Here is a 20,911-nt window from a genome sequence, read left to right as displayed (position 1 = left end):
TACAGTTTGCTGCCATGAGTTAAAATGTATTTTTGTTTTCCAGAATTTGTTTAACTACAGCAAAGCTCGTGGGATGCACCACTTTTCTTCTTAAGTGTGTCCTCCGAGAATAATGACGAGAACTCAAAGCCTGCATTGCCATAATAATTCACAGAGCTGGACTGATTTCATAAAATGAAAAGGAAATCTTTTCATACATGTCCTTTCTAATTCTCTCCTTGAATTATCTGTATATTTTCCACTGACAAATAATATATACTACACATTAGCCCAGTTTCACCAAAACCAGAAGGATAAAAGGGGGATTTCTGATTTTTTTAATATAAGCCAGGCCTATGAAAAATCGAAGTTTTCTTACAAGAAAAATATATGCCTTGGTGTATTTGCAGAACTGAATAAACGACACTCAGAAAGTGGACTTTGTGCTGCAGGTAAAGATTCTCTCGTAACACTGGGGGAATTTTTAAGATCAAGCAGATTATCCATAGCATAAGCACAACTATTATTTTTTCTCATGTTTTCATGTTTTTTTGTCCAAAATGCTACTATGAGATTTAAAAATGATGTGAGGTTGTTTTTTTTTTTCCACTCTCCGAAGAGCCATTAACACACTGGAAAGCAGGGAAGTGCTATAAACAACCATCTGCTAAAGTAAACTAGGCTTCTCACATAATTCAAGCCCTCCATTAGAGTTTACAGTTTACTTTTGTTTGACCCCAAAGTTAATGGAGTCAACCAGAGACTTTCCAATGGTTTTGATGGGCTTTGGCTCTACACCCGCACGAGTTCAGACGCTGCAGAGAGGAGGCTGCAAATTCCTACCAACCGTCTTGTCTTAGAAATGAGGCCATTTTGCTGCATTTCCAGAAAACACAAGTTTTTAGATAACTGATTTTAACAGACCTGTTTTCAATCTGTTACCTTCACACGGGCTTGAAATGATGTACTACTGGGAGCTCGGAATAATCTCTCAGTGCTGCCATAACCTGTACTGAGCAGAAACCAGGCTCGCCAAAGGTTCTGCAGAAATGTGTGCTTCCACTTGGCTACTGCGGGAGATTTACTGCGTTCACCTTTACTATAAAACTTACACAATCACCTCACTGGGTCACATCAATCAGAGGGAACTGAGAAGCAAACATTTTTTGTCAAGGTGTACTTTAGAGGTGTGGAAGCTGTTCTTTGGGGCAAAGCTGGCCAGAAGCCAGGGTAAGGCACCAGCATGATTTTAATGAGGCTCCATGATAAAAATCACAGAAAGCAAGACAGAAACGACAGTAGAGTGAGTAGTTTAGTCAACAGTGGAACTAATGAGGTCTGGTTTCCTATGGAGTTTTGTCTCCGGGTTGATTCTGCAGTGTGTAACAAGGTAAAACTGCTAAATGATGCTTTTTCTGCAGTTGAGGCATTTGCAATTGCTCACTCTTCCTGACATCTCTGAGGGCTGATAAAAGATGGGTTCATGCTGTGGTTTTTTAATCAGGTGGGACACTAATGAGATTGCTCCCTCCACCTAGCTGACAAGAAACGTGTGGGAACTTATTATCTTGAGATCTCTTTACCTCTGGTTAGACTTACCTGAAATGCTGCCTCAACCAACAGCTAAGAGCCACACATATGCAATGGCTTCAAAAGCTTTTTCTCATTAAAATAGGCTTAAAAACACTACTGTATGCAAGGTGCCATAATATCATGCTTCATGTTGTTAAGTGATTGGCCAAGATTTGCTGTAATTTGTTTCTTGCACAGGAGTAGGGTGAGGTTCAGGAATGATTTAACTGTTGTCCTTCAGAGAAAAATATGATTCTGAAGAGCACACGATGAGACTAAAACCTCAAACTATCCAGGATCTCTGTTAAGGACAGTGCTTCTAAATGAGTACCTCAGTTTAGTCTTCTGTGTCTACACAGAGCTCTTCTGTAAGTGAACGGCATTTCAAAAATGCTACGCATCCACCAGTTCCCACTGACTTAAAACATCCCTACCACAACTATGTTAACATCACCCCGCTGCACTGAGAATGAACTCGGCTGGTGCGAGAGCACAGACGGGGAGCAGAGAGCACCACACATCACAAGCCCAAGACCTTCCACGCTCATGACACGCATCAGCGGGATGCTCGTCCTCAGAGAGGCAAAGCGGTACTCAAACCGTGCTGGTATCTGCTTCTTGGTACCATTCTAATAATGGCTACTTGACTCACAAGCATTTTGGGCACTGGCAATGACTTCTGAAAGTCAGTTGAATCTGAATCCCTTTTTTATTCAGTGGAAAACTAGGTCTTTTTTTTTTCAGGAAATGGTGACTACCTTAACAAACAGCATTACTTAGTATTTCTAACATCTGTTAACTGCAATGATTATGAAAAGGGTAAAGAGCACTTACTTTCCCAGTGGATTTAACTCCTTTCCAAATGCAGAAGAAACATATCACCCAGACGAGGAGAAGACACAGTGCTAGATCCCACTTGATAATACCAATATCTTCAATTCCTGAGGACAAGCTCAGCACATTGCGCCTGAATATTTCAAAGGAAACAAAACAAGAGAGAGGTGCAGGAGGTCAGTTGATGCAGAATCTGGTTGCGATGGCTGAGAGTATGTGTGATGTGAGTATCTGAGATGGTGTGTAGGGCAGCAGATCCCTGCCCTTTGAACGCTGCTTGCTAAGTCAGCATGGCTTATGTGAGGAAAGCTGAGCTTTGCAGCCCTACACCTAGGCCTTGGTACACTTTTGTTCAATAGATTGCACAGCATTTAATTTTAAGCTCTTTTTAGCAGCCTGTGACCACCTCAACACGAGGTAAGAAAGAACAAAAGAGCTGTATTTTATATATGTTACTCAGAGCACTGTGGCTTTCACATTTGCTCCCTTGAAGATGCAAGCCCAGCTCGCTCTGGCATTGCCACGAGCCCTGGCTCTGAAGCCACATGGCAGCATTGCACATGATGTCTCCATCACAGACACTTGCAACGGGCCTGCGTCCATGTGTTTCTCCTCCTTTTCAGTTCATTAGCAAAAACTGTCCCAAGAAGGGAAGGGAAAAAGCAACGCCGGGAGCTATCACGCTGTGCGGCTTTGCGGGGCGAAGGCTGGATTAGTGGCTCTCCCCCCTCGGTCCCCCCCCGACAGTGCCTGGGCGTGCTGCTGTCTGCCCTCAGCAGGGTCTTGTTTAGCTAACTTGAGATAGTTGGTAAACTTCTTCTGTCACTTAGGTTAAATAAAAAGACATTCCTAAGCTGGGTCTTAAGGACGCAACATCTGGCCATCAAAATCCTCTGTTCCTGAGGGTGAAAATTCATTAAGGTTTCTCTCTTTTGGTAATAGCCATGGGGCATTGTTAAATACTGATTTAAAACTGATTTTTTTTTTACTTTTGTGCAACATACACTGTCCTCACACACTGGACAAGACCTTGTCATACCCGATACTTACTTCATTTGTCAAATATGTATGAAAGAACAAACTGTTTCTTACTGTTCGCTGAGCTAAAACTCTGCAAACAAACCTATTAAACTCTGAAGAGTTTCTGCAAGGTTTTTTGAAGTCAAGGAGAAGCTTGACCTCAATTACAACAGAAATGCCTTACCCCAAGATGAGAGAAATGACCTTTCTATCTAACAAATTGTTAATTAAATTTTATTTTCAGACAGCTATAAAAATCAGCCACTTTCCTTCAGCTAAGTTGTGGAGAGCTGAGCCCACAGCAGTCTGGATGCTGTACCAGGGTCAGGCCCAGTGTGGCGAGCACAGCTTTGCGTGTGGATCCAGTACAAGACAAACCACTGTGGTTTGTTTTTCCTCTGAATTAATTAAACTTTTTTTTTTCTTTTTTCTTTTTTTTTTTTGCTATTACCATGGAAATAATAGCAAATGAAGTCACCGATGAAAAATCTGCAATTAGTTTTTGGAAAAAAAACCCTGGATCGACTAGTTTAATAGGACTCAAACCCTCACCCATCTGTTTCTGTGTCTGTGTTTGCCAAATTCACTTGGATTACCTGTGTGAATGTGTTCTCACACCAAATGTTTTATTCTCTCTGAACATGTGTGTATTTTGTTATGGAAAAGGACTAATGGCAGCAGACAGGGTAAGTCTGCCCTAATCAGCACAGCTATTGAACAGTGACAAGAAACCCCTCGGTAATGAATATTTGGCCTAAAGTTGCAGTCCTGGTTCACCTGAGCCTAAAGAAACCGAGGGGAAACCTGCTGTGTGTATACAAAAGAAGAAAATATATTTATAAGGTGACAAAGTTCAGCTGCAACCTTCTGTGGCTTTTTTAAAAATAAATGGCAATTTTCCAGTCTAAGGGGCAGTTCATATTAGAAAGGTAACCTATAGAGGCAGCTCTCAGGAAGCCATGAATAATTAACTGCAAATGCTTATTGGAACAGGGAGCTCTATTAATGCATTCAGTTACAACTTCTTCACTTTTTATTAGGGAACTAAAAGCAAGTGGTCACCTCACCTAGAGTTTGTCCCAGCAATGATTTCAAGCGTTTTTGGAGGGCACCCCAGTGGGTTATGGAGCCAGACATGTTACTTTGCTGTGGTGAGGCAGCAAGTGCACTAAGTGATGTGCTGGCTTTCTCTGCCCTGCATTATCTCATCTCACGAAGACCAACTACCTCGAGGAATCCACTCAGAATTACCAGGGGACCCTCAGCATTACAATTGTTTCATGAAATCTAAACCAACGTATTTTTGCCGCAGAAGGACTCAACCTGGATATGGGATACCCTGAAAATTCAAGTTCAGGAAGGAGCACAAGCCAGGCTATGCTGGTAGCTCTGCAGTTTTGTTACACAACACACTGCTGCTTAGATTCAGGCAAGCCCGCTCAACTAACATCATGGCATTTATATATGAAGCTGTTACTAATTCTAATTTATAGCCTTGATGCTGTCGTTAACTGTCAATCATATATAATCAATGGGACAACAGGCTGGGGCCGAGTTTGTTGTAAACATGAGTTCTTGAACCTTGTTGATACACTAATATGTTCTAGTGATGTGCAATATGGAAATGTAATAGGAGCTTTAACTGGCTGTAGAACATAAACAAAAATAAAATTAGGAGAGTTATGCAATCCCTGAAGGATATTCCAGCTCATTAATCAAGTGAATGCAGACAGGACCTTTTGTACCAGGAAAGGCAAAGCACCCTTTCGTGTTGGATGGACAAGAATAACTAACACTGAAGCAGTTGTACCAGAATATTAGAAGGAGAATATGAAACCATTTTTAAAACTCAAGTTTGCCCCTAAGGCAGAGACAGCTGCCCTAGATTTTGTTTAGTTTTTGTGTTGCTCCCTTTGGGATTACATGCCATCAGCATGTGATGGTCTTTCTTGGGATTTGAACGAATAAAAGTCTGCTGATTACCAAATATTTATAAACACTCGGCCAGCATCAGACAATCAGAGGTTTTGTTCAACCATAATTATCCCATAACACTTATCCCTTCTGTATTAATACGTGTGTAAGCCGTTAAGGTTTTGGACTTCAAAATAAAATCTTTAGAACTAAGACATGAAGCATGTGATAATACCAAGAGGTAAGTCTCCTGATACAAAGCCAGATTTGCTTAACCCCCTTTTATTGCTGCTCAAGCAAGCATGTGATTTGCACAGAACATTAATTCAAATGAACTGAAATGTCAGGCTGTACTATATGTCCAGCCAGGCTGAGAAGGACACGTGTTATTCAACATGAAGAGGTGAATGCATCAGCGTGGTCAATTGTATCTGGGCAGCATTAGTTTTACAAAGCAGTACTGATGAGGACACGACATAAATGTCCCACAATAAACATGGCATTGGGTTTCAGAAACCAAATACTCACAAACCCCTGAATTAACTGTGCCACAAAGCAGATGGATAACTTCAGTTAAAGACTATTTATTGACCTGTCCTTTCAATGTGGGTAGCTGCCTGGCTGGCAGCTGGCATTGTCTATGATGGCAAAGTACCTGAAATTTCTTCAAATTATTTTTAATTCAAGAGCTATAAAGAATAGTAGCACAGCTGGGGAAAGACTGGGGATACTAAGTGCCTGCACCGTGTGAAAGCTATGCAACTTTAATTACAACAGTTCTGCATGATCTCTGTTCTTACTTTAAGATGCAGAGAGAACAGCTATTTTTAATACTTCTGTAAGTGCCATGAATCCCGAAGGCAGCTTGCTCCGTTAAGGGCAGTTTCACTCATGATGAAACAGTGAGCTATGGACAGTATGTCTGTACTAGTAGGATTACGGAGCCAAACTCCTCCCTAGCATGACTCCAGGGACGAGTTCATTTCATCACGGTTAAAACTGTTATATGAGGACAAAAGTTAAAGTGGCTGCAAAACGCAAGAGAGTTGCCCGCACCAGCACTGATCACTGAGCAACCTTTGCTCCATCCAGCTGTGCTACAGAAAGAGAGAGGGCAAGACAGGGGGAAGGGGAAAGTGCTGTGAGGATCAAGGATTTGTCCTCCAGCCTCAGGCACTTCCAGCCTGACTACATCTGTTGGGCTGTGTCTACTGGAGGATTTGGTTCAGCTTGCAGGGGAGTTCTGAGGACAAAAACTTGTTTTCTTTTAGAGGAAAGTTAACTAAAAACTTCACCCGTGACGTGCTCCCATGGGGACAGGCTGCCCTGCCATAAGACCCTTGACCACATACCCGCTGCGTTGTTACACAGAAAGCTCTGGTGTCCCCTGAGGTCCTGGAGCCCCCACTATTTCTTTTACAACCTCTTTTCCAATCCCCAGACCTATTCTCTTTTGCTATGGCATCTTCAGTCCCCTGAAGTGGACATGCCACCTGGGGCTCCAGGGAAACAACTTGGCCCATAAATCTGTGCATTACAGGAGCAGAAGCTTCTGGAGCAGGAAGACAACCCCATGGACGCATCAGGAGGCTGCTAAGCCCATGGCTGATCCCAGGTCCAAGAGGACCTGCGAGCAAAATTACTGCACAAAACTGATGACGAACACAGTGCTTTTGAAGTTCTGGGAGAGCAACTCCATTTCAGGGGCAGCACTGTGGACCCATGCTTCTTAGGGAGGCCTTGAGGAGACCTTTGGACATCCTACCAAGCCAGCCACTCATTTGGCTTCAAGGTCCTCAGTCACAAAGTCATGGTGGGAGAATCCAAAGGAGTGACAGTTGCTTCCTATTCTACTACAATTTGCATCTAAATTCCCCTAAAATCTCCAAAGGTATCATTTAACAAATTCTTTCCAACTCTCTCCATATTTACAAGGGAGGAAGTCACCTGGAAAAGTATCTGCCACTCAGCATGGAAATGCAGTGCTCACGGCACAGTGAAAAGGAGAAAAGGACTGCTCCTACAGCCTGCACCCCCCCCCCTCACACTGGTCACTGGTGCCTTTTGACAAATCGTTCATTATAGATCCAATCTGCCCTTTGTATTTTGGCTCTTGTGTAACAAATTAATAATTTTTTTTAATATATAAACCTAACATATGCCAAATATCTTCAGCATGAACATCCTTTCTGCAGGGACTACTGGCTGATGCTTCTTTAAAAATTTCTTCCTATGCTATTTGTAGATCCTTTGGATTTAAGTTTCCCTACAGGTGTCTTCCCCCGTGCTATGTTTTGATGCCTGTATAAACACACATAGATTTGAGGTCATACCTGTTCAGAAATCAGGTTACGCAATATAATTTAAAACTTGAAAAATAAGAGAGAAATGGGAATAAGGAGTTTAGGCCTGATGAAATGAAGGCATCTGGCACAACAGTCTCCTTAGGGACTGCAGAGAAAAATGATGTAACAAAGATGACCTGAGAAACCCAGAGTACAGGACAACGTCCACCACCTCTGTCAGTTTTATTGCTGAGGTCAATGCCTTGCCTCATTGTCAGACTGATAAGAGATGTGTTATAACTTCACAGAGTGTACTGGAAACGTTAACAGCTGGGGAAGAGGGAGAGGCAACCACAAAGGTGGTGATTTGTCACTGTTTCCACTCTAAATCCCTGCTGTCACAGCATTTGAAATTACTTCTTTTCTCATGCTGCATTCAGAGAATCCCAACCAAGAAGGAAACAAGTTTTCTTCCAAACCAGAAGTTGTGCTGGGCTCCCTGTAAGCTCTAGGATGAACGCAGTTACATATCTAACACCTTCCTCCACCACTCCCAGACTTCCCAGTCTGTCTCAAGATGGGTGAGAACCGGTAGCAAACACAGGTCAAACAACTGACACCCAAAGCAATGCTCTTTTCCTATGTAACATTACCCACGGGGCTTCCATAAAATCTCAGGCCTGATCTCTGGCATGCCAAAGTGCCCCAAAGACACCAGGAAGAGGGTGCACTTACTCCCAGAACTCCGTGACAGGAGAGGTGAAGTTAGTGGCATTCAGTGATATCCAGAGTGTTTTGTTCTTCCTGAGAGTGTCTTCCACGCAGGTCGGCGTGTTCCACTTCTGGTGGCAGTGTGCCCACGGCAGGACGCTCTGGAATGACTGGAACAGGTAGTAGAGTCCCCAGGCCAGGATCACGATGTAGTACACATTCAGAAGGGACACAATCACTATGGAAGCATAACCAATTCCTGACAGGAGAGGGAGAGAAAAGAAACACATGCAGGTGTGACACACGCCTCTTGCTAGGGCGCCTTGTGATCTCGTGGAGCTGGTGCTATTCCCATTGCGTTGTGGACTCGTATCCTGCTCTACCACACTGTTTATGGAAACTCAATGCAACTCAACTCAATCAGACATAAGCACAGACCTGCCACCATCTCTACAGAGCTGGCACTCAGGGCTGAGTTTCTGGCTGGGGTTTGCTGACATCGGAGGGGAGGTCTGCAGCATGGTACTGCCCAATTTAACACTAACCCAGCTATTTCAAGTTTTAGTAGAAGGAAGTCAAGGCATCATGCTTTGTTTATTTGGGAGCTACACCACCTCACTTCTTAAGCACCTACGTGGGCAACCTCATTCTTGTCACACTGTCCCCCAAGCCAGCTTCCTCGGAGGCAGCTCGGCTGGGCAGCCCCTGCACCACTCAGCGACTGGCTCGGCTCAGCCTATGTGCAAAAAAAAAAAAAAAAAAGACAGTTCTTGAATGAGTCAAAAAGGAAAATTCCAAAGCTGTCAATGTGAAAGCTGCTGTTTCTGCCCCAATTTCACTTGTTCAAAGGAAGCATGATATTGTAGCTGTTATGGTTAATTAGATCAATGTTTAACTCTGCTATCAATATTTGACGATAAAAAATGTTCCCTGTTTGTTTTTAAAAGCAGGGTCATGGGCAGATAAGGGTGAGTCCTACATGACTTCGGGAGGTGGCAGAATGCTGTTCTGGTGAAGGCTTTCATTAAAATACACAACTGTTCTCCTGAGTCTGGTATCTCTCTCCTAGCTCGGCAGTTTAGCTCTACTGGCAGATTTATATCACATCTTAAGTCAGAAGCAGTCACTCTTTTTTTAGATGAAAGGACTCTGAAAAGCCTCATCTACTGAAAATCTTTTAGCTCCAAAAAGCTTACAAAGTTTGTCATCTGGGAATAACAGGGGGGAAAAAAAGAGATTTCCTTTAAAAACTTAGAGCAAATTCTTACATGAAGAAGAAAAGCCTACAAGGTTCCCTTTAACATCTCTCTGATGGCTACCCTAGCACCTGGGTACCTGCCTCATATTTTACAATTTCAAACCTTATTGCAGCACCAGAGATTATTTTTATGCCAGGTGAAAACAAGCACAGCAACTATTATTTATTCTGTACAGCTGCATTTCATTCCGGATACACAGCTTGTCACATTATTAGAGCTACAGTTTCTCTTTATGGATGCCTGGGAGATTGCTATTTAAACAAGGAACGTTCCTTCCTCCTCCTCCTCGAAAAAAAGACTTCATAAAAGTGGGAGGAGGAGGAAGAAAATGGAGCTAAAGCAGCACAATTACATCAACTTCAGCAGTGTTCAGAGTATTAGGTGGGAGTGTGAGCCACGGAGAAAGCCCCCACTTCTGCTTGGGGTGACATAAGGGAAGAGAAATGCCTGGAACAGCAACAGTGGCAGAGCTAGAGACACGTCAGTGTGAAGTGCCCACTCTTTCCAAATGGGATTTGAAGAGTGCTGCTCTGTTTAGTGCAATTATTCCAAATGACTCTGCCAGTGCTGTCCCGCTGTAAAGGGTAATTTATTCACAAAGATAGGCATCCTTGGTAATTTTGCTAACCTGTCTTTCCTTTTTCATTCTAGTTCACTTCCAGAGCAACATTTGTATAATTCATGTGAGCAGTGAGTGATTCTTCACTCGCTGGCAAAGGCCCTTCAAGAACATCAGACCATCGTGCCTGGTTGCTGGGACCTGCTCAGTTATGACAAAAGTCCTGTTCCTGAATCCCACCCAAAAACGCTGTCCGGGTTTTGGCTGTGTCAGTAATAGACAGATGATGCCAATGATAAGCTTTCATATGGCAGAAGGACTTTGACTTCCAGACCAGAATCATATTTTAAAGAGGCTTTCAGTAAGGCCATCTAGCCTTCTGAAACAAGACTTTCTCTGATACCTGTGATCAAAATGTGCAATCGCCTTTTTAAGGTGTAATATGCAATTTCTTTCCTGCTTATCAGCAGTTTTGCCAGTTAACAAGATGATAGCATCAAAATCAATACCCTTCTTTGTCCTTCAGACTCTCTGACTTCTACCTTTCCAGGAACCAATATCATACCTCAATTACTACAGCAAATAGCTGAATTAATGGACATGAGGGGAATAGTGTTGCTGCATATGGTTTACAGAGGTGTCTTGAAGCAGTAAAGCACAACAAGATGTACTAACCAGTGAAAATAGGGCAGATCTTTTCCCAGCATGTAATTCCACCTTCAGAGGTATACTGTCCTAGCACCACCTCCAGGAAAAACACGGGAAGACCTCCCCCAAACAGGAAAATGAAATAAGGTATAAGAAATGCACCTGTTGAGAAAATATCATAGCACAGAATTGAGATTAAGTGGGTGACTTTACACAAGATAGTCTAAAAAGTGTTAACAGAATATAGAAACAAAGAAACATATTTGCTACTTTAATATCAGTATACAATAATCTTATTCTGGAGTATTTTTGCTCATACTCAAACTCTGCAAGTGGAATGGGTATATTAAGCTGGAAAGGGCATTTTCTTACCTCTTTAAAATGAAAATCTGCAATAACAATGGGGTTAGGTACACAACAGTTTCACATGGCTCAGAATGCTCTTGTTGTGAAATCCACTCATCTGAAATCCTACTAGTCTATATTAAGAGTGTACCTTATGGTTAAAACTCAGACTCAATTGTAGCAGAAATAAAAGAGCAGAAAAGGTTCATTAATATAAAATTTTAAATTGCTGTTGTTTTTCCATAACTAAGTTTTAACAAAAAAATTTAAAATAACACAAAAGAAAGTAATAAAACAATCTCTCCCAAAGACTGGTGAGGAAGGCAGAAAACAGATGTCTGATTATTCTTTTCAAAAATCGGATGAAGGCACTGAAAAAGCGTAAGCATAAGGCAGACAGATTGATTCATGAGAATGAAATAAAGAAATACTCACCTCCGCCATTTTTGTAGCAGAGATACGGAAACCGCCAGACATTGCCTAAACCAATAAATCCACCAGCCACGGACAGCAGAAAGTCAATCTTGCTCGCCCACTTCTCCCGCTGGGGCGGCTTTCCTTCTGCCTCATCCTCAGGCCGTGTCCCCGGGCTCTTGCCGGGGGAAGGTTTGAGGATGTCCTTGTGGAAATCTTTCAAGCACTGAAGCTTTTCCTTTGTTGCCATATTTCTGCTTTCTACATAGAAAAAAAAGAAATTATCCTGGGTTTATTAAACAGTCTTTACTGGTAGAGCTCTCTAACACTGCGACAACTGTTTAAGCAAATACATTCCATAAAAATCAGTGCTGTTTATCAAGCTGAGCTATGAAAATACATCTACCTGACCAGGAGAGACAAACCACCCCGGACTCTGCGGTCACCCCTTTGTGGCCAATGCCACATAGGGGATAGCAAAGCTTTGACAGTGCTGCCTACCTGCTGCCTGCAGGCACGAGGTGTATAAGGACTGCACAATGCATCAGCAAATGGTGTTACTGAGCAAGTATCTCGTGCTGTTTCCATGCCCATAATAAGATACAAATCACTGCATCTGATTCCTTCTCAAACATTTAAGTGAAATACAGCAGAACAGTAAATCTCACCTTTCCAGATAAAACCTATTCCTCTGTCTCCCAATAACCTGAATCATCCTGTATCATTTATTGCCTGCAATTTCCTTTCCCTGAAGTATTATAAAGCTTTCAGAAAACTACACATTCATAAAAACTGGAATGGAAAGTCATTTGTTCTAATCAACCTGCAGGAACTGAAGGAATCTTTTCAGTTTATTCCATTTTCATAACTGCACTCTTTTCCCTCGACATCAATAAAGGGACAAAAATAAACCTTTATATTCAATTATTGTCTTATATGCACCTATGCAATTGAACAGTTTGCCAAGAATGATGGCTTCTTCATTAATTAAAAAGTCGGTGGCATGAGTCACTTGATGCAAAACCCAAAGCATATTAAAACATAGCTGGTTTTATAAATTATATATATCATTTATGATGTTCAAAAATCACAGATTGTGTAAAAACAATATCACAAAGACTTACTCTAACATAAAGTGCCTTTTTATCCAGGGTTTGCTAATGAAAACAATTTAGGAACAACTTGTAGCTTTTATGTTAACTCAGATCTCCAGCATATGAGGCCAATTCATTCTCCACATAACCCAAGTGACTTTAGCTGGATCTGACTGGCTATTTTTGCATAGTATTTTGATACTGAAAAGCACATGAAATTTTCACCCGAACCAGGCGAACCAGCAAGTTTATTCCAGACCACAACCATTCTCTGCTTGTACATGTCATTATTGGTGCACAGTCGTAAAAAAATCAGGCTGCAGATTATCCCATTTGATAGCTGCAAGCTTCCCTTGTAGCTGCTTGCTGGTTTTGATCCCTAACCTGATACAGCTTGTGGCAGTGACCTGAAACCTGAGTTGACATTAGCTCTGCAGGAAGTTTTTAATTCGAACATGATTTTGAGATAGATATGCATCACTGTACCCGTAAATCTTTCCATCCACCACGGAACGTTTCAGAAGGCTAACAGTTTTGCCAACCACAGCAGCTCGGGTATTCGCCCTGCTGACATACTGGTGGCCTCTGCAAAGCAGCTATTGCGACAGCAGTCGCCTATCAGGCCTTGATCTAAAAAGGGACTTTAATCTACACAATGCTAATCATTATGACTTTCTACCGTTTTTTGAAAAAGGCCACTGCTGGCTGCACAGAGGTGATAGGAGCAACTGCAATACTCCTGACCAACAGCAGAGAGAGCTCATAGAAGGAGAAAGTCAATCACAGGGTGATGGGTCATCACCACCCACTGCATGGGTGTGAGGGCAGGACACATATTCCCCTACAATATCTCCTATTGATTGCTGTTAGAGACTTGGTATGAGAAGAAGTAGTGTAGAATCTGAATCAAAATGATAGAGCCAGCTCTACAACAGCCTTTAGGCACCTAGTTGCTTTGGGGAATTAATCACAATAGCTAACTTGTGTTCCTAGTACCAGGCACTGAGATTAATGGGGGTGCCTCCAAGAGGGATTCGCAGTAGTCCTAACCTCCCCGGGACATCTGTATCTCCCTCCAAGCCCCAAACAGGTACCACCCTGCATCATCCCCTGGAGTCATCTCTTGAGGGAGAGAGAAAGAGAAAAAAAAAAAAAAAAAAAAGCAGGTGCAACCACTTTTCTTCCAAGAGGTACCTACAAGGTGGCTGATGTCCTGTTCCCACTGCAGCAGCAACCAGGCATGGAAAACACCCAACTTCACTTTCTTTGGCTATTTGTGCTGCTTGAATCCCTATCTTTCATCTTGCTGGAGAATGTCATAACCATCAGGCAACAGGCTATTCTGGGCTGAGGAATGGAGGGCATTCGGGCTGTCTCTCACGGAAGCTGTTGTACACAGGGGTTACTGAAACACTCATCAACAGAGGAAGAAAGTGTGCAAGAGAGTAACTCAGTGTTTAGGGTACACTCTTGTTTTTCAGACAATTTTTTGGTGAACTGCTGGGACAGCCATTAACCTGCTTAACAGGGCACAGAGATGTCTAGATTTGGAGATCCCTGAAGGCTTAAGGTTTTGAAATAGGAGCGTAACTGCTCCCCGTGGGGACTGATACTAGAAATACCCCGAAACAGAACACTGGGCACACGGGCTACCTTTATGTCAAAAAAATGAGGGGACCTACAGACATTAGCCGCCTCTGAGATTAAAAACTCTTTCAGGATCACAATTTTTTGCAATCTACTTTCATCTTGCGACACAGAGTTCTTTATTTTTCTGCCAGCTCTAATCTTTTTGCCTGCAGATTTACTTTGACCCAGGTGTTACCCAGTTCTAACCAGAGTTTGCAAGCCTGACCAATGGATTGAATTCTGGAAACTCTAGCTCTCCCTGGGACAAGATGATCACCCTGTGGTTTGTCCTAATTAGCTGCACACGAAGTGCGAAACAGTGCCTTTTCAGGCTCCTACTTCATAACTTTGTGGGACTGCCTTTTAAAAAGGGATTTCTAATTTGTCTTAAGATACCTCAAATTAACGGCCATGCTTGAAAACCTAATTATTGAGTGTAAACTTTGTTTCAGCCTTAGCTGGAGTGTGAAGATGGATCCTGATGATTCCCTGTCACCAATGACAAATCCTCAAGGTCACGCTTGCTTTTTGGGGTGCCAGGAGATGGACCACCACAACTCTGTTGCAAGTCACCAGCTTGCTAGTGGGGCACAGTACAGTACCTGTCCAACCCCTGCACAAAACTGGTAACAGCCCAGTTTTACTGCGTATCTCTTATCTAGTCTTGCTAAAATCCCAATTGTGTTCCAAGGGCCGGCAGCTGTGGCTGGCAGGCACGTACTATCGACCAGTACCATAGGAATTGACGTTAAGAGGCCACCTGGGACTGTGGTCCCAGCCCATGTCACGTTCAAGGGATGTCGGATTTATCCCCCTTTGCTGCCAACCATTGGTGTCCACCCAGCCATTCCCAATTACAGGAACTGTCTACAAAGGCTGCAAGGGTGGGGGGTACAGGCGATTCTCCTTGGCGAAGAAAAGCCAAGAAAATCAAGTTTGTTTAGTGAAAGGCATTGTCTTTTTCCTTAATGGGGTTGGAGTTTCATTTCCTTTAGTTATGTCCCACTGGGTGAGGTTAAAATATCTCTTAAGGGAAATAGTCTGACAGAGATGCTGAAACAATATGTTGTCACCGCCCAGGTCAGAACCAGAGAATAATAGGTTATTTTTACTGTATCACTTAGTGGGGATGGTATCCGAGATCTAAGTCCATCTGATTCCCCCAAGGAAATATATTGTAAGAAAATGCTCTTACAACCACATAGTCCAAAAGGAGCAATCCAAGTCTGAGGCATATGTCTGCCTCCTGGAGACACATGTCTGCCTTTCAGGAGCCACATCTGCCTGTGAGAGTACCCCCTCCAGGAAGCTTCAGATGGCCCCAGGAAGCTCTGGCTTCATCTGATGAACTTAATACAGATAAATAAAAAGCAGCAGTCAAGTCTCCCATTTACAGTGTGCTACTAGGCTGAGTCCAGCCAAACAGCTACAGCCTGATCCGAAACAAGAGGAGAAAGGATCCAGACTGGGCCAGGCCCAGGATCTGCTCTCACATGCACTGGTACAAACCCTGATTCATGAGGATGAAGCGATTGTCAAATTGATGCTGATAAAACATGGAAAAATAGCACAACGGGGCAAGCACAGGTGCTTTGCACTTCTCAAGCATCCGCTCCCTGGTGTGGCCTGGAGCACCTCAAGGGCTCCTCTCCTTCTGCAGGAGAATCTGCATCTATCCCTTGTGGCTGGTGGACAGATTTCCTTTATGTGAAATACCTCTGCAATAACCCAAACTCTCTTGCTGCCCCCCGTGACTGATTACCCTTTGGCACACAGCTGAAAATACCAAAAGATTAACCAGAAGCAGAGCGCTTTCGCAGCCAACCCAGCTTGGGCCATCTACTGTGCTACAGCTACCGTCTCTTTGCACGTACAGCCTGCGCCTCAGATAACCCGTCCCCTTTGCAAAACACGGGCATTGAAATGTAATCCTTCATAACATGCAAAAAATGAAGGGTAGGGGATGGGGGAGGCACTGGGCAGAGGGATCAGACGATGAGAGATGCAGATTGGGGAAAGCCACCAGGACCCGCTGGTTGTCGGAAGAGACACAACTCACGTTACGGCTGAACCACTGATTTTTTCTGAGAGACAACCCATGGATTACACATCTGAAAATACACTGTTCAGTTTCTGCTTTGGGATTACAGTAATGATCTGCTCCAAGCTTCTTACAGCCAGAGACAGGTGACCAACACAGGGTAACACCTTCCAGGAGAAGCCCTGAAGACAAATTCATCATGGATGCTACCTCGCTTAATAATCTTTAAAAGTCAAGTCTTCAAAACAATGGTTTTCCAACTGCTGATGGAGACATGAAAATCAAAGTCTGCCTGTACACACAAATATGTATTTGTAAATATTTACACATGCTAAAATGCATGCCTTGTCTTGCATTTGAAGAGCAGAAACCACAGCAAAGGAGCTACTTCTTTTTTGGTCAGCGCACATGGACTTTGAATAGGGATCCAACACACTGGATTGCTGACTAGCACCATAACTCAACATTTGTTTTCTAGATTATTCTTCTGTTAGAGAACTAAAAGCAAAGTACGTCCTCAGAGTGTCTCTGACCTTGCTGGGAATGCTGCCTGAGGAATGACTGTACTGCTGATTTTATGGACTATTTTTGCAGTGTGAATGTGTACCACCGCTACTTTTGCTTTCAAGGACCCTTTTCAACTGAGTTCAGCCTGTGTATCTTGTATGTCTTCATCTTCTCTCTCCTCTTCTGTCTCAATGACTTTTGAAAGAAATCTGTTTATCACATTACAATTAATTTTTTTTAACCCTGCTTAATTAAGCTCACTGCCTCTTTAGACACTACCATCTCTCTTAGTTTTCTTCTATTTTTTTCTTTTGTATCTTGGAAATTTAAGTCAACCTTCTTTAAAAAAATTGAGCTTGCCTAGATCTGCCAATCCATTTGTGGGTTGATTCTTTTAAAAATTATTATTATTTGATATTCATATTCATGAATATTTCAAAATCAGCTGCCCTGATTGCTCGATTAGAGCTGCTCTTCAAATAAGCAGCTTCCACTCTCATTGAGAGCAATGGAAAAGCTGCTATTGATTTCAACAGTAGTAGGATCAGGTCCCAAATAAAACTGCATTTATTATGTTTGGCTCATTTCCTAGGATTACTTGGAACTTTGAAAGCTGTAATTCTTGATGTTGACAGCTTTCCCTCCCTCCTGGAGCGGTGTGGTTAAGCCAATCAATACACGATTAAAATAAACAGCCCCTTGATCAAACTTATGGCTTCAGTGCAAGTCTTTCTGATCTGCAGAAGAAAAAGCCTTTATGTCTGGCAGCCCTCGAGGCCACACCAGTATCCAAAGAGCACTTGACATCATTTATCGTCCCTAACTCATATCCAAGTTCTTTCTGCTTCGTTGAACAAGATACCTATGTTTTCTGAAAAATAATACCGCTCCCTTTATTGCACACATTGCCTCTCTTCTTAAAAATGCCTCTAAAAATTCCCTGAACTACATCTTACTCTTCTCTTTGTCTTTAATGGACTCCTCTTTTTCTGATTACTTTTCCCTGGGTATGGGTAGTAATCTAAACATCTATCCATTTGTCCTTTCTTCTTTCTCAGTTTTCCCTCCAACTTTTGCCATCTCCCTTCTCACTTTTTCATCATTTCCTTTTCTTTCACTATGACACATTTTTAGTCTTCTAAGATTCACTGGAAAACCTGCTATTGAAAATTTTCTAGGAGCAAAATGTACTCCTTTATGATGAAGTCTATGCTGAAAGGGAAGCCTACAGCTTAATGCAATTTCTTTTTCACCAGTTGTGGTCTGGACAAAAGGTATCTTTTTTTCTCCACATGCTTTTTTCTTGCTGGTGTTTCCATTCATGCTCTTCCAATGCTTCAAATAGGTACCATGTCACAGCACAGAGCTGTTATAAAATCCTACATCTTTGCTCAGATTTCAGCAGCAGAAAATCTGCAGTCACGCAATATTCTAGATGCTCATTTTATTCTACTTATTTATGTGAAAGAACAAAGCAGTTACAACTAAATCCGGACCGGGAGGAAATCAGAAACTCCTTTCCCGTTACGTGGGGTAGAAAGGAGAACGAATCTCCACAAACTCCAATGGATTTCAGAGGGAACAGGACCCTGGCCCCCACCACAAGGGCTGAAGCAAAGGTGATGCTTCCCAGCCTCAGAGGGATGGAGCCTGACTCCCCAGGGAGATGGCCCAGGGCAGCCCTGGCCCCCAGCAGCGGTCAGTGAGGAAGAGCACAGGATGCAGCGAAGCAGAGGACTGGCACACAGCATCACACTGGTTACAACTCCATCCTGCTGAAATCCTCTGTGGGCACAGTGTCTCCTGTGTACCAGTGAGAAACCAAGCATCCTCCACCAGAGAGCTCTGGTCCTCCTGCTCTGTCCCCTACTCGAAGAAGCCCAAGGGCAACTCTTGCAAAGAGGACCAGAGGGAAGGAGAGTGTGAAAGCAAGGGTTGGCAGAGGCAGGGAGAGTGAAGGGAAACTGCTCATTCCTCGTACACCGTCCTGGTGAATACATACAGGAGAACATCCAGTTAACACTTGGTTTTGTTCACGTGAAGCCAATTGCTGATTTAATTTCATGTCTCCGGGTGTGCCAGCTAACAGCCTCCTGACTGTCAATAAGCTGGAAAGAAGCACCAGCTCCCTGCTGCCTTCCCCGCGTGCTCCCTCTGCTGTACCAGCTCTCCCACTGTGAAGGTGGAAAAACGTTAATTCACCGGGTGACACCACCTCTCGAGGCCCTCATCTTTAAGAGAGCACCCTTGACAAAATGCAAGAGTATATCCAAGTGGCGTGGCAGGGTGATGGCTTTCCAAAGGAGATGGGCGTTGTCAAAGAAGATTCAGGGAGCTGTGCACATTCTTGACTCTTCAATCACCTTGTATCCTGCAGTTATACAACTTCTGACCAAAGGAATGAGCATTTTCATACACTATTTTTGATTCTGAAGGTCTGCTGTCGAGCGGATTGCAATTCTCTAGTAAACCAGATTTAATTAAACTAGTTCTAGTGCCACAAATAAACCACAACAAAATCTATAAGGGATGTCCCTCATCCTGCTATAAAAAAGGCAAAAACCTTAAAGCCCACAAAGCTTAGGAACTTAAATAGTCAGTGGTGTGCACTGTGTCTATTGAATTTTTTGCATGTGATTAATAACGTATTGATTCTCTGTGACACATCTGCAGGCACTTGCAACACATGTTAATGTCAAACAGCAATCTCTGTGCTACAGCAACTGAGCAGTGCCCCAGTGCAGGGGAGAGAAACAATAAAATAGCCATTTAGTGAAGCAAATGTGCAATAAAAGGTACAAATTCATTATTTCAAAGTATTTTTTTCTTGGGGATAAATCATTCCACCTTCACCTGCTTTTTCAACTAATTCTAAATTTAGCCTTAAGTTTACTGAGTTAACTAATGCTAGCGTTCAGGGCTTTCTCATAACTGAAGATTTTTTCAGTATGTTTCAGTACTGTTTCAGTACGTTTTCCAACTAAGTAAAAACCAGATCTATGTATAAGATTACATGTTTTTGGAAAAACAATCCATGTTTTCCATATCCACTGATGGCTTTGATCAGCTTTGTAACCAGGCTGTTGCCATACCTGCCTAGGCCACCTCCACACAAAGACGGAGTTGTGGTTTTATTGCCTCTATCCATTCATCTTAACTTAAACAATAACTGATTTCTATCCCACCTGTGGCAGCTGTTTAAACATGTCATACAGCACCTTATTCCCACAAATCTAGATCCCAACACCATCGGTGGAGGAGAATAATCCTTTCTTCTTTGTTCCTTTGCCCCATCTGCATAACACCTGATTTTTTTTCTTCTAGAATACATTAATGGAAGGAAGAGTTGTGCAACACAGCACTGTGGGTGGAAAATGGCCAGCCAACTTGTACCAGGAAAACAGCTCTTACACACACGCCATCAGCAGCGTTAGCCCCGTTACAGGGCTATAAAGTCTGGGAAGGTTACGAAGCCCTGAGGACAGAGCCACAAACTCTAAAACTTAATTATATGAGTGAACTACTTTTGATTTCAGTCTTGATTTTTCCTCCAGGTTGGCAATAATTATCAGCAAAAGTATGATTCAGTGACAGGAATGAGCTGTAGACTTTTAAGATGAGGAGTTAAGGTGAAGCAACGACGCTTGCCACCAAACTGTGGTACTCGGGTGACTCCGGGGCTCAGCCAGGGCACTGCTGCTCACAGGCCTTCAGCCAGCAGAGATTTCCTAAGCACCCTGATGTTTTAATTTACTGTTGTTGTTTTCTTTCCTTCAAGAAAAAAAACTGGAACAGAAACTTTAACCATATGAAGTTTCACACAGGAAATGAAATCGAAACTACTGATAAAGCAGAGCAAAACGGGGAGGGGGTGGGGGTGTCTGCAGAGGATATACTAAAAGAAGAAGTGGCAAGATGATGAACAAGCTCACGGAGAGTGCAACTTTGCAAAACAGGTCAGTGAGCTGTAGACTTTCACACACACACACAAAAGCGAAGCTGTGTAGACACTATGGTGTTTATTTGCTTTTATGCAGCTGGTGCCAGGTGCTGCCTTGCACGGCTGGACACTGGCACATTTTGTTTAATCCCAGAACAAC

General features: G+C 42.8%; 1 protein-coding gene across 4 annotated transcripts in view; it reads right to left on the bottom strand.

Moving 5' to 3' along the window:
- Positions 1 to 20,911, bottom strand: part of SLC6A6 (solute carrier family 6 member 6) — a 58,697-nt gene that overhangs the window by 22,718 nt on the left and 15,068 nt on the right. For all 4 annotated transcript variants that reach the window (XM_074914483.1, XM_074914484.1, XM_074914487.1 and 1 more), the window contains 4 exons: positions 11,562 to 11,801; positions 10,809 to 10,943; positions 8,340 to 8,574; positions 2,386 to 2,518 (listed from right to left, as the gene is read on the bottom strand). In XM_074914483.1, coding sequence (XP_074770584.1) covers positions 2,386 to 2,518; positions 8,340 to 8,574; positions 10,809 to 10,943; positions 11,562 to 11,801 — 743 coding nt within the window. The remainder of the gene's footprint in view (positions 1 to 2,385; positions 2,519 to 8,339; positions 8,575 to 10,808; positions 10,944 to 11,561; positions 11,802 to 20,911) is intronic.

This window comes from Athene noctua, chromosome 10 (assembly GCF_965140245.1).
Source record: "Athene noctua chromosome 10, bAthNoc1.hap1.1, whole genome shotgun sequence".
NCBI classification, from domain to species: Eukaryota; Metazoa; Chordata; class Aves; order Strigiformes; family Strigidae; genus Athene; species Athene noctua.
This window is presented reverse-complemented; position numbering and strand designations above follow the sequence as displayed.